The 13487-nt window shown below is 43.0% G+C and overlaps 2 protein-coding genes across 3 annotated transcripts in view; one reads left to right on the plus strand and one right to left on the minus strand.

Moving 5' to 3' along the window:
• Positions 1–13487, plus strand: part of LYRM9 (LYR motif containing 9) — a 403766-nt gene that overhangs the window by 248665 nt on the left and 141614 nt on the right. The gene's annotated exons all lie outside the window — the stretch shown is intronic.
• The window catches only part of NLK (nemo like kinase), a 129000-nt gene that overhangs the window by 39502 nt on the left and 76011 nt on the right, over positions 1–13487 (minus strand). For both annotated transcript variants that reach the window (XM_081944358.1, XM_081944357.1), the window contains exon 3: positions 219–274. In XM_081944358.1, the coding sequence (XP_081800484.1) occupies positions 219–274 (56 nt within the window). The remainder of the gene's footprint in view (positions 1–218; positions 275–13487) is intronic.

A 13487-nucleotide genomic window follows, 5' to 3' on the forward strand; every position in this document is an offset into this window, starting at 1 on the left:
TCTTGTAACAATAATCATAAATTTCTATACAATCCCTCCAATTCCTTCTTTTAGCAGCCTATTCTTATAACAATGTTTTTCTAGATGGTCTATTACAGCTGGCCTCTATATCACCTTTACAGATGCTAAAAATCAAGATGAAAATCTGCAGGCAGTTTTATAAGCTAGAATTCATTACACCTACCTCAATGAAATTATTTATTTAACATTTAGGATACATTTCTTCAAAGTAGTCGATGTGTGGTGGCTGGAGTATGTCGAGAGCGGAGAGTACCTAGGAAATAAGATGGAAGCTGATTTATTACCAAAGCCTCATTTTACAGAAAGAAATGAATGAACAAAGGAAAAACATCTTCAGTTTGCAACTGTATCTTTGATGGTGGGAAGGGCAATGTAAACTTTGGAAACCTGAGACAGAAACGCACCAAAGGAAAGAGCAATGCTGATGTTTTATCATAGCAGATTCAAGAATTTAATATTATAAGGTCAATGTTTAGATTCCAACACACACACACACACACACACACACACACACACACACATCATACACTTCACTATGTTTATTTAGTTGTGTATTATATTATCTAATGTATTATTTTTTATAATACATTAGATGTGTTATCATGCATTATCAAATGTATTATCTAATATAATAAACAATTAAACAAACTTTTTCAAATGAAATGCTCAGTTGAATATACAAGAACCAAGACTGCTGAAGCAAAGAAAAAACATAGTTAACTTTCAAAGAAGGTTTCAGATAAACCCTCAGAACAATTCAGGTAAAATTCCTCATTCATTCATTGCCCTAATTAATTTATTCATTTAACTACCCATAACATTAGACATTTTTTATTTTTTTCAATTCTTCAATTTTATTAACAAACATGTAAAATACACACACACAGACAAAACTTAGACGTACAACACATTTACACAATGCAATACAAACAGGAGCTTACTGTTCTTTCTAATAGCAATTTACAATCGATACCGCTCACCTTATATTATTTCCCCTTCTATTGTATTTCATTTGGATTTCACCATTCTTAACTCTCTTATTTTACTCATAACTATTATTTTGACATTAGACATTAGACATTTCTGTGTTGAAAAATTATAGGTGCCAAGGAATAATGGTCCTTAAAGTTAATTTGAAATAACATGATTTAAGAATTTTAAAATTAGAACCACCCCTTTGATTGGTCTCAGAGACACACTGGGAAACACAGCTGGCATTAATATCTGTAACTCATTAGTCAACAAAATCAGCTCCAGAATTGACAGTCTGATCAATGAGTAGGCAATCTGATGTTTTGCATCCCTTTTGATTAATTTGTACTGTAATGCTACAATATAAAAAGAACACGAGGCAGCATGAATACTGTATTGGGACAATACTGGTATGATACAAGAGTGGCACATCAAACATTAGATACATCCACTTTTAATTTTTTTAAATTTCAACTGCCTCTTTTTATATTACAGCACTAGTGAAAATTAATCAAAATCTGTCATTAGGAAGATAGCGTCAGCTGCTAAAGAAATCTCCAATTGCTGGTTAAATTATGTATATGAGAGATGAAACATTTTGCCCGATTGGTCAAAATGGAACAGGGAGTTTTCAGTTATCCTCCTTATTTGGTAAAGGTAGGATAGTGCTCAAAAAGAGGACCTGCCTAGCCATGTCATTCCAACTGTCCCTCTCGCAATCATCTCTGAATATTGCTGAAATCCTGTATTATATTGAAGTAGTAATAAGTAACTAATTGTACTGATTATATTTGGAATTCTGGATTACATTTGGAATTCTAGATTCATTGGTGCTTTCCCTTATTTTTCAGGCATTCCTGTTTCCCAATAATAACTTGCTGATATTTAGAGATCTGACATAATTGCTTTAAAAAAACTTGTGTTTCAGCATTGGCACAGCTTTTTAAAAATTATTTCTAGATTTGGGGAAGAAATATCCAAAATCTTTTTCTTTTTTATGGCTGGGTTTGATAGAAGGAATAAGAAGTTTCCTAATCAGGAGATTCAGATTGACTGGTTGTAATCTATTGTAATGATTTTTTTCCTAGGGAATTCACCGAAGGAGTTTTCTGGTGAGTTACAAGCTGGAAGAATAGTTAAGGAAACAGTAGTCTAAAACACATGGAAAATACCAAGTTGCTTTTCGGCACTCATGCCAAAATGTACATTAAAATATCCTACTTATTACTAAATAATAAGTGATAAATAAGAAGAACAGATGTTCTGGCTTAACCTCTCTCTGCAAAGTGGAGGAAATCCTTATTAGGAAAATGTATGCAACAAAGAAAACCTTTTTTTATCTGGAAGAAATAAGTATGTTTTGATACCAGTGTCTGCAGTACATATGTTTAATTTCTCAAGACACTGTATCTTATTTCTTTAATCACTGCAGCTTTTATATTTAAATTTGTATATGATTGATCTGTTTTATTGGGTTGCTTCACCTATACCTACCTGGTTTTCCACCAGCTGGAGTTTATAGTTGGTTTTGACAATGTTGCTATTTCTACAAACTATATGTATTTATGGTAGGCTTTCTTATTGATAGTTGTAAGATCTGCTTTTACTTGTTAGCAGCTGCCAGAACAGAACATAGATTCCATATTAAGTGATGGCTGCCATGAAAGTAGTGATCACATGACTGATTAGTTTTAAAAAGAAATGAAATTGCCAAAGAAAGGAGAGAAAATGAGAGAAAGCATAACAATAAAGTAGGAGTAATGAATTCTGGAGTGTGTTTTCATTCACACACACTCACACTCACAAATTAGGCCCAGTTGTGTAATAATCTGTTTTATGACTGTCACGACTTACAATTGTAATTGCCAATCAATTACAGTATTAACTCAAAGTTATCTATATTACTATTTTATTTGGGGGAGGAGCATGTTGGGCTTACTATTCTGTGGAGTTACAGTGGTTAGAATACAGCATGGCAGGCTAACTCTGCCTACAATCTAGAGTTCAATCCTGACCTGCTCAAAGTTGACTCAACTTTCCATCATTCTGAGGTTGTTTAATGAGAACCCAGATTATTGTGGGCAATATGCTGACTCTGTAAGCCCCTTAGAAAGGGCTGTAAAGCACTATGGAGCGATATATGTCTAACCGCTACTGCTCTTGCTATTTAGGGTTAGCCACTTGACAACTATTCACAAATAATACTTGTCCATTTAAGTATTTTCCCAATATCTGTTCTGATTCTAAAGCAGAACTTTAAATCTTGCACTTAAATATTCACTAACCTTATCAAAGTCCAATCAAGTAAAACCACTAGCTTTATTTTAGTTCTAGTTTACAAAGAAAGATTTCTCCTTATTTAGAATATATCATAGTTGGTTTCTTAAAACGATATTAGGATACTTTGGTGATTCTTACCACAAAATAGCCATATAACACATTATTGAATTACCTTGGCATTTCTTACAAAACACCCAAATCTTCCTCATCCGGAAGAACATGGTAATTTTTTATTTGTTAAAAATACACATGATACAAGCATCATGATCCAATCATGTTTCTCAGCCTGCTTGATTTTTAAATTTCTGTGTCAACTGATAGAGAGGCAAGAATCCTATTCTTCAAAAATCAACAGACAAGTATAGAGATTAAAAGATAGAGTACTTGACCAGAAGGAATTGTATTTGTTTCTTTTAAGAAACCATTTTTAGAACTAATGCAGAATGCATTTATTTAACAAAATACAAAACACATATTCATCGCCAAATTAAAACCAAAAAAGTCAAATTGTATACTTCTTCTAGTCACCATGCTATTCACTAGTGCATTCACCCTCTTCTTACTAGGGTTGTTATTTATTATTTTTACATTCTGTTTCCTTTAATGTGTTAAAGGAATATTATATTAATATAATTAATATTAATTAATTGATATTAATAATTAATTATTCATTGTTATAATTAATTATATTATTGTGTAATTGATGGTTAAGTATTTGATATTATTAAATTATGCAATATTAATAACTAATTAATATTTAAGGAATATAACATTAATATAATTAATATGTTCCTAAAACATGAATGATTGCAGGAATTAGGTATATCTAAGAAGGACTTGGATGTTCCAATATTTGAGGAACTAAGAGTTAAGTGTTAAAAGGGTGATGCAGAGGGAGTGGGAAGAGCAGCTTTGCCTTCCAGGTCAGGTAAAGGTCAGGTCAGAAGGCAAAGCAGCTCCCTCTGCATCACCCTTTTAACACTTAACCCTTCATTGTCTGTTCTTTATCTTACTGCTCTTGTTTCTCCCCCTTCCTTTTAAAACTTTTTTTTAACCAGGAAATATAGAAATTGCCAAACACAAACTGTGGCTCATTATCTTGTTTTGAATTAAAGAGACCATGCAAAAGGAAGGGGAAATGCTGCTTTGCCTAAGTCATTTTGGAAATAGCTGCTCCATGTGGCCCAGTTTTAAAACAGCCTGTAATACTGAATTCTGCAGATCTCTGGAAGGTAAGCAAGGCATTTTGAGGGGTGGAACAGTGGGGCAAAGCTGGCCCATTCTCCCAGGACCCAGCAGGGCAAGGAAGTGGGGGAGAAGAGATAGGTGGGCGTGCTTTAGCATCTCTGCAAAGTTATGAAGCCGCTTGGTCATTTGTAAGTGCGAATAACCGGATTAACTATTGTAAAAATTTTATCTTCGAATCATGATCGTACATGGCTTTTAGGAGGTCAGTTGTAACTTTGAATGATCACTAAATGATCTGTTGTATCTCGAGGATTACGTATATAGTCCTGGTTGTCATAAAGAGAAAAAAGTATTTTGATGCAAACAAGTTCTACATACAAGAGAAAAGAAGGGTAGTTCATGCATATCCTCATTTTTTTCTAAATTAAAGAAAAACTTTTGTGCTGCTAACAGAGTTCATTTAACATACTAGGATTTTGCATCCTAGTAAGCCAAAGCTTATAGTAATAACTTTAGAACCATAATTTAAAAAATTGTATCGCTGTTAAATGTAAAGGCGAGATAACTTCTAGCATCCTGTTTTCTTTTCATGGTTTTATTCTGAGACCAACTTCAAAGCATGATCCTCGGGCAAAGAAAACATCAGAACTGACCTACATCTGCAATGTTTAGAATCTGATCGTTTCAAAGCATTACTAATCAGAGACAGAGATGGAAGGTTGCAAATACAAATACACATTTAAGCTGCCCCTTTCATTCTTCACAATGCTTGCATAGCTACTATTAAACTGTTGTTTTCATCAGCTGTTTATACATTCTCCAGAACATACCAGCACATCATGTTTCCGGAGCCAAAATATGACTATAAATTAACAGCATTAAAGTAAAATGAGTTGTGCCATTTTTTAAAATTGTACACCACATGACATAACTGTCTTAATTCTGCTCCAAATTTCACTGAATAAACAATCTGAATCGGCTTTAAAGAAACAAAGAAAGTACAACGCATTATACTTGGAATTATTTTTTCTTGGATTTGTTGCAGAAAATGTTGCCATTAATAAGAATTAAAAATTCACATACATTCTTAGTCCTTATAAAATTAAGATAGAGCTGGAATTAGTCAGTCTGTAATGCTAAAGCTGCAGGATAAAGCTTCCCTTAGGCCTCTTTTGAGTTTATAGTTTAAGTCAGACCTGAACTAGCCTTCCTGTCCCAGTGCTCACAATCTGAAAAGCTACACTAGAGGTATATCAACTCTTTACTGTTCACCTCAGAGAGACTTAATCTTAGCTTTCAAACGAAATACTTGCACAGGATCATACTTTTAAATTCTTGCAAATATTTTGCCAAAAGGGAAAAAAGGGAAAGGGATTAGATTATAAAATATCACTATTTTATGCTGGTGGATTCTGGAATGAATAACTTGAATTTCATCTTTGTGTCCTGGGAAATATTCATACTGGACTACTTGAAGTACTGGCTCTGCTTGATTCTTAACCTGCTCCAATTTAGATGATTAAATGATGTCTACATTACATACACACACACCCTTTTTTTTTACCTTTTCTTAGTTACATCGTTATTGTTTGCTTCCCTTAATACTATTTATGTTTTGTCATTAAGCTAAACTATAATCTGGCATTATGAATAGCCACATTATTGCTCTACCTGGCATGAGGTGCATTGGGAGATAAAGGCTGATGTCTTGTTTGATTAATTGACCCTGCCAAAGTCTCCGGATCCAGAAATGTAGTCTTTACTATAATTACTTTAAGCAAAAACAAATTCAGTATTTTTATGTATTTATTTAATCAACTTGTATAGCTGCTTGTCTCAAACCAGTGACTTGGTGGCGAACAATCATAAAAACAATTAAAACAGTTAAAACACAATGCAAAAAAGAAATGAACCACAAATAGCTGTCAAGTGATATTATAACCCAACAGTATCAATGTAACCAAGAAAAGGAGTCCTTCACATAATCGGGACCCTAAGCCCAAGCACACAGCCAGGTCTTCAGTGCCTTCTAAAAGATTAGCAGGATTGGGTCCATCCTAATCTCTGGAGGGAGAATGTTCCAGAGGGCAGGCTTTATGGCAGAGAAGGCACGCCTCTGGGTCCCCACCAGCCAACATTCTTTGGCTGATGGGACCTCCAGCATTCCTTTCCTGCTGGTAAGGGTTGGATATGTAGAAGCAACTTGGAGAACATGGACCTTCAAACAACCCAGTCTTAAACCATGAAGGGCTTTAAAGTTGACAATCAACAGTTTGAATTGCACCTGAAAACACACTGGCAACCAATGAAACCCCCAATCAGTAGTATTAGATGTGATGAATAGCCAACACCATTTATAATTCATCCATCTGAATCTTCCTCAAAACCAGCCCCATGTAGACCACATTGCAGTAGTCCAAATGGGAGGCTATGAAGGTATGAATGACAGTGAGAAGAAAGTCTCAGTCCAGCAATGGGTGCAAACTGGCACACAAACTGAAGATGTGCAAAGGGCCTCTTAGCTATGGCTACCACCTGCTTTCCTGAATCCAAGGGGACACCTGGAGTTTGCATCAGGTCCATCTGAGGCAGTGTCTCCCTCCATCCAGTATCAGAAGAAGAAGAACCTTGGTACTGGAAGGCCCAAGTACTCAAAGCCATTGGTCTTGCTTGGGTTGCGCCTAAGCTCATTGTGCCCCATCCAGACCCCTGGTTCTCCTAGGCGCTGCTTGGAGTGTCCAAGCATGGGTTAACTTCAGCTTGCTGCCCAAGGACTGAGTTCAAAGTTTGTGTAGCCACGCCTCTTGCTCCCCTCAGAGGCTCAGTTTAAAAAACTCAGCCGCCCTAAAAGGACGGATTTTGAGGAGTTCCAGTCCTTGAGCAGCAAGTTGGACTCTCCAAGTCAGCGTAGTGTAGCCTTTATTATTTTTGTGCATAGTTAGGTTAGGTTTCCTCATCTATCAAAAGTGTGGATTGCCTGTCTATGACTTCTGACGCGCGGAACAGGCTTCCGCGCTGCTGCGATTGCAGCAACACCTTCGGGGGCAGGTAGACAGCTAGGGATCCCCTAAAACACTGTCGGATGACTTCTTTATAGTCAGAGGCTCTCCTGAGCCTTCCGAATAGCCGACAGATTCCCCGGTGCTGCTCCAGGCATGCGGCAGCCATTTTGGATAGGAAAAAAGTTCGTGCGCTTTATTTCTGAGCCGTTTGAAGCCGCTGCTGCCTGTTCCTTCACAGATCGCCGCCGGAAGGAATTCTAATCATCTTGCCTCGCTCCGGGTCTCCAGGCAGGCCTCCCCCTCCCCAGGACTTCCAACTAGGCGGCTGCAGGGATTTTGGCTATTGCTTGGCCATCCCCTGGTATTAAAATCTACCGCGGATCTGCTGGACATATTCTGACTGGTGCCATTTTGTCCTGCCCTTGCTTCACCACTTGGGACATTGACTGTTTCTGAGGGCCTTCAGCTCCCCTCTTCTGTCGTAAAGCCTCGTCTCTCCGGCTCAGCAAGCCAGTTCTGCCTCTGTGCCTGACACCATGGCTAATTCTACTGATGCTGAAACCAATTCCCGGGCGGGACTTACCACCAGTAAGCGCAGCAGGCTCAATCCTGCTGCTAAGGGTGAGTGGGCTGGGGGCCCATCCAAGGGAAAGCAGCCCAAACCCAAAAAGCCATCCAAGGTTGCAGAGAAGATGGCTGAGAGACGCCAAAGGGTCCTTGAAAAACAATTCCAAAGGGCTCAATCAGCCCAGCGGCCTGCAAGGGATTCCTCTCCACCCATGGAGGAGATTGCAGGTCCTTCCCACTCCCCAGCGGGATAGGTCCCCATCCCTGGCAGGGGAAGATAACTTTTGTTTTTCACCCAATCCCTCTAGGGCTTCTCCTGGGTCTCCCTGTCCATCTCTAGCTGAGGAGTCCATGAATGAGGCCTGCTTTATTATTGAGGAGGAATCCTTGCTTCCACCTGAGACCGGACCCAGGGCCTTGTGCTTTCCTGAGAACCAAGGGCCTCAGCTGTCTAGGGAAATGCAGGAGGTAGTCGCACGTGCGATTTCCCAGGGGGTTGCGGATGGCATCCAACAGTTAGGGATCAACTTACCTAGACAGGTCAACAACTCAAACAGGGCTCGCGCTGCTGGGACTAAGAACCCACCAGCTAGAGCTTCCTCTCCAACCCTTTTGGGAGTTAGTGAGATGTCCGAGGCAGAGGAAGGCGAGCAGGACGGTCCTGATCTGTCAGAGGGAGAAAATCCTCTCCCCGATACGCCCGCCTTCCCAGGTTTATTCAAGCCTTCAATGTTTAGAGCTATCCTTACCAAGGCCAGGGTCTCCGACACCCTGGCGTCTCCCAGCTCAGGCGGACAAGTCCTCCACTGAACAGGGCAATAAGGATGCAGTTGGGCCCCAGGATCCGGGTGCGGGACTCTTCAAAGAGTCCACTCCTCCCCAGGATCTGGTTCCAGTTACCCAGCTGTTCCTGGATGTTATCCAGCGCCAATAGGCCTAGCCGGGTTCTATGGCCAATCCCAGTGGGATAGATAAAAAGCTATATACCATGGGAGTAGCACTGAGGATTTATTAAAGCTCCCTCAAGTAGATGATCCCATTGTGGCCTTAACTTCCAATTCAGCACTTCCAGCCGATCTTCTAGAAGGTCTCAACTCTCATAAAACTCACCTGGCCACCGCATGGTCCATGAGGGCATCTTCTTCTTCTTCTTCCTACTTTAGCAGGGCAGTGCTCTTTTGGCTTCGCAAGCTGCTGTCTAGCCTACCAGCATACGACACCAAACCACACCAGGACGTGAATAAAATTATAGCGGCAGTCGAATACTCTGTAGCATTAATACTCGCTTAGTGCCACAAAATTTTCATCCAGAGCCTCGCCTCCAACATGACCTCGCGCCGTCTGTTGTGGCTCCGTCACTGGTAGGCGGACATGAAGGCGAAGTGGAAGCTCGCTTCTGCTCCCTTTAAAGGGGGAAAGCTTTTAGGGGAGCCTTGGATTCAGTCCTGATCGAATCCAAGGATAAACGTAAAATCCTAGCAGCGATCATCAAAAAACCAGGCCGCAAGGGTCCTGGTTCCTTTTTCCGTAGGCAGCCCTTTTGGAACGCAGATCCCGCAGCCTCCTCTGTGGGATTCAATTGGTCATACTCCCACACTCAGGATCAGGCACAAGACAGGTCATCTTACAGGGACAAGAATAGGCAACAGGGAAACTGCAGGTCCTTCCAAGGGGGATATTCTAACCGTTCCTTTCGGAAGTCGAAGTAACCATCAACAGTCACCTCCCATTGGCGGCCGTCTCCAACTCTATGCCGCTCAGTGGGAGGGGACTACGACGGACGCTTGGATTCTGAATATTGTCTGTCAAGGATTGACCCTGGAATTCCTCTCGATCCCTCCATGGACCTTTGTCCGTTGCCCCATTCCCAAGTCTGTCTACAAGCGCCAGCTAATGCGGGCGGAGATAGGACATTTGCTGGAGATAGCGGCTATCAAGAAGGTCCCAGGTGTCATGAGGGCAAGGGATTCTACTCAATCCTCTTCCTGGTCCCAAAGCCCTTGGGGAGGGGGGGGTTAAGGGCAATACTGGACCTCAAGAAACTCAACATCCATCTAGCGTACAAGCGCTTCAAAATGCAGTCACTTCAAACCATACTGGGTTACATCAGGCAGGATGACCTCCTAACTTCCATCGACTTGAAGGAGGCGTACCTGCATGTTCCCATCCATCCAGCGCATCGCAAGTTCCTGAGGTTCCAGTTTGCCAAGCAGCACTATCAATACAGGGTCCTTCCCTTCGGCCTCTCGCCGGCCCCAAGGACATTTACCAAGCTCCTGGCCACCATTGCAGCGTATCTCCAATCTCTTCCGGTGTGCCTCGAATGCTACCTGGATGACATTCTCATTCACTCATCGTCCAGGGGGTAGGCCCAGAGAGATCTCGACATCACCATCCATGTTCTCCAGCGCCACAGGTTCTCTTTCAATCTCGACAAGAGCCACCTGACTCCAACATCCAGAATCCAGCATCTTGGCACAGTGATCGACTCCAGGAGCTGCAAGGTCTTTCTCACACAGGAGCGAGTGGAGAGCATCAGATCTCTGGTGAGACGCATTCGAGCGACCGGGTCAGCGTCCATTGTCTCTCTCTCCCAGTTGCTAGGAAAACTATTCTCATGCATCGCAGTGGTTCCTTGGGCACGTCTGCATGCACGGGAGCTCCAATGGTTCCTCCTACCGATCCAGAGATGCAAAGCCAGCAACTCCAGGAGAACAGTTCGCCTCCCCCAAAAGATGCTTTGGTCCCTCAAGCGGTGGCAGTCGGAGGCCCTGCTAAGGGAATCCTTCTCAGGGAGCCGGAGCACCTGGTCATAACAACGAACGCTAGCCTATACGATTGGGGCGCTCATCTCCAGACTCACATAATACAGGGCAGATGGTCGCAGGCAGAGATCGCCCACAACATAAATTGTCTGGAGCTCCAGGCAACTAGACTTGTTCTGCGTCATTTTCACCATGACATCAGGGGTCCCGATGTCCTAATACTGAACAACAACATTCCCACAAAGGGATATATAAACCACCAGGGCAGCACTCGATCACAAGCCCTGATGACAGAGGTGGAAACACTGGGCCAATGGGCAGAGCGTCACCTGACATTGCTGTGGGCGGACCACATCTCAGGGGAGAACAACGTGGCCGCAAACTGGCTGAGCAGGACTACCATCAACAACTCGGAATGGCGGCTCCATCCATCGCTATTCCGTCAACTGTTGCAGAGGTTTGGCCTTCCGAGGGTCGACCTGTTCGCCACCCCAGCCAACACGCATCTCCTTCGGTTCTTCACCAGGTTTCAGTGCCCCGGCACGGAAGGTATAAGACGCTCTACGATGTTGCTGGCCTCCTTTATGCTTTTCCGCCTCTTCCCTTGATACCCCTGGTGATCAGGAAGATTTTGTCGGAGGGAGCGGAAGTGTTGCTCGTAGCACCATACTGGCCGAGGAGGTCCTGGTTCGCCGACCTAGTAAGTCTCTCGGTGACCAAGCACCGGCGCATACCTCAGGAGCAGATCTCCCTCAGCCAAGGGGCCATTCAATATCCGGATCCTCAGTGGCTGCAACTAGCCGTTTGGCACTTGAGGAGGTCCTCCTGAGGCTAAGCAGGTTTTCAGACAAAGTCATCCATACCATCTAGGCGGCCCTCCACAATCAGAATTTATGAGGCAACTAGGTCTGCCTTTTCGACTTGGTGCCAGTCTCATCACATTGTCGCCGCTTCCTCAACTATTCTGCAACTATTCTGCAACTTCTGGATTTTCTCCAGGAGGGCTTGGACAAGGGCCTCGCACCCAACACACTCCATTGGCAGATGGCAGCCTTGGCTACCATTCTGTCCACAGACTCATCTCTGCCCCTTAGTAGACATCCTCAGGTTTGTAGTTTCCTCAAGAGGGCTGCCAACCTCAGTCCTCCTACAATTCACCGATACCCAACCTGGGATTTGTCCGTCGTCCTACAGACTCTGACCGCAGCTCCATTCAAACCACTTCGATCCATCGGTTTGCGTCACTTGTCTCTCAAAATGGTCTTTCTTATAGCGGTCACCTCGGCCCGGAGGATTTCCCAGCTAGCCGCTCTTTCAGTCAGAGAAAACCTTTGCGAAGTATATCTGGACAGTGTCATTCTCAGACTGGACCCGGCGTTTGTGCTGAAAGTCAACAGTGTCTTCCACAGGACACAAGAGATGATCCTTCCTGATTTTTGTCGACGACCCAGACATCCAAGGGAGCACGTGTGGCATAAGCTTGATGTTCGCCATGCTGTGCGCATATACAAGAAAAGAACTACTTCTTTTCGCAGGTTGGAATCATTCTTTGTGTCCTTTCAGCCCGTTTCCATTGGCAGGAAAGTCTCATCTTCTACCATAGGACTCTGGATACGGGCATGTATCAAGGTAGCCTATGAGCAACAGGCTAGACCGGTTCCTCCTTGCATTACAGCACACTCAACTAGGAGTGCCGTGACCTCGGCCGCGTGGGCCACGCAAGCGCCCATTGAGGAGATATGCAGGGCCGCAACATGGTCGTCACCATCTCCTTTCATGAGAAACTACAGACTGGATGCCTCTGCATCTGCGGAGGCTTCCTTTGGAAGAAGAATCTTACAACTGGTCATCACGACTCCCGCAGGCCTGAACTCTTCTTCTTCCCACCCTGGGACTACATATCTTGGGTATGTCCAATGCTTGGACACTCCAAGCAGTGCCTAGGAGAATGACCGTTGGCTTACCTGAATGGTCATTCTCTAGGCGCTGCGGGAGTGTCCAACCCCGCCCTGGGGTCCCCCACGGGTACGTGTGTTACCAACTTTGAGGACATGAAACATTTATGGTTTTCTTCCTTTTGGGACTTATTCTTCATTTTTTAAACTGAGCCTCTGAGGGGAGCAGGTGGCGTGGCTACACAAACTTTGTACTCAGTCCTTGGGCAGCAAGCTGAAGTTAACCCATGCTTGGACACTCCCGCAGCGCCTAGAGAATGACCATTCAAGTAAGTCAACGGTCATTTACAGGACTGGTCACAAGGACATCCACACTATCATTCAGGCAGCCCGGGGTGGAAATGTAAAGCTGTTTTTCAAAATATAAAAAGTTTTTCAACAGCATATTGATAATCACCCCAAATTGTCAGATCTCACTCAGTGGCTCTAGGTAGATGTTAAACTAAAAGGAAGAGAGAAATGAGCCTTGCAGTAACCCACAAAGCAGGGGCCATGGGCTGGATCTCTGTCCTCTTTATCAGCACTGGCTGGAACGGATTCCAGAGGAAAGAGGAAAAACAGCAGAACATTGTGCTTCCTATCCCCAACCCATCCCAATAGAGGTCATCCAAGAATGTGAACAATGCTGTTTCAGTCCCAAACTTTGGCCTGAACCCAGATTGAAAAGATCCAGATAATTCAGTTCATCCAATGTCCTTTGAAGCTGCCATGTGACCATTTTCTCTACAACCTTCCCT

This window comes from Natrix helvetica (assembly GCF_964273705.1).
Source record: "Natrix helvetica genome assembly, chromosome: 2".
Taxonomy (NCBI): Eukaryota; Metazoa; Chordata; class Lepidosauria; order Squamata; family Natricidae; genus Natrix; species Natrix helvetica.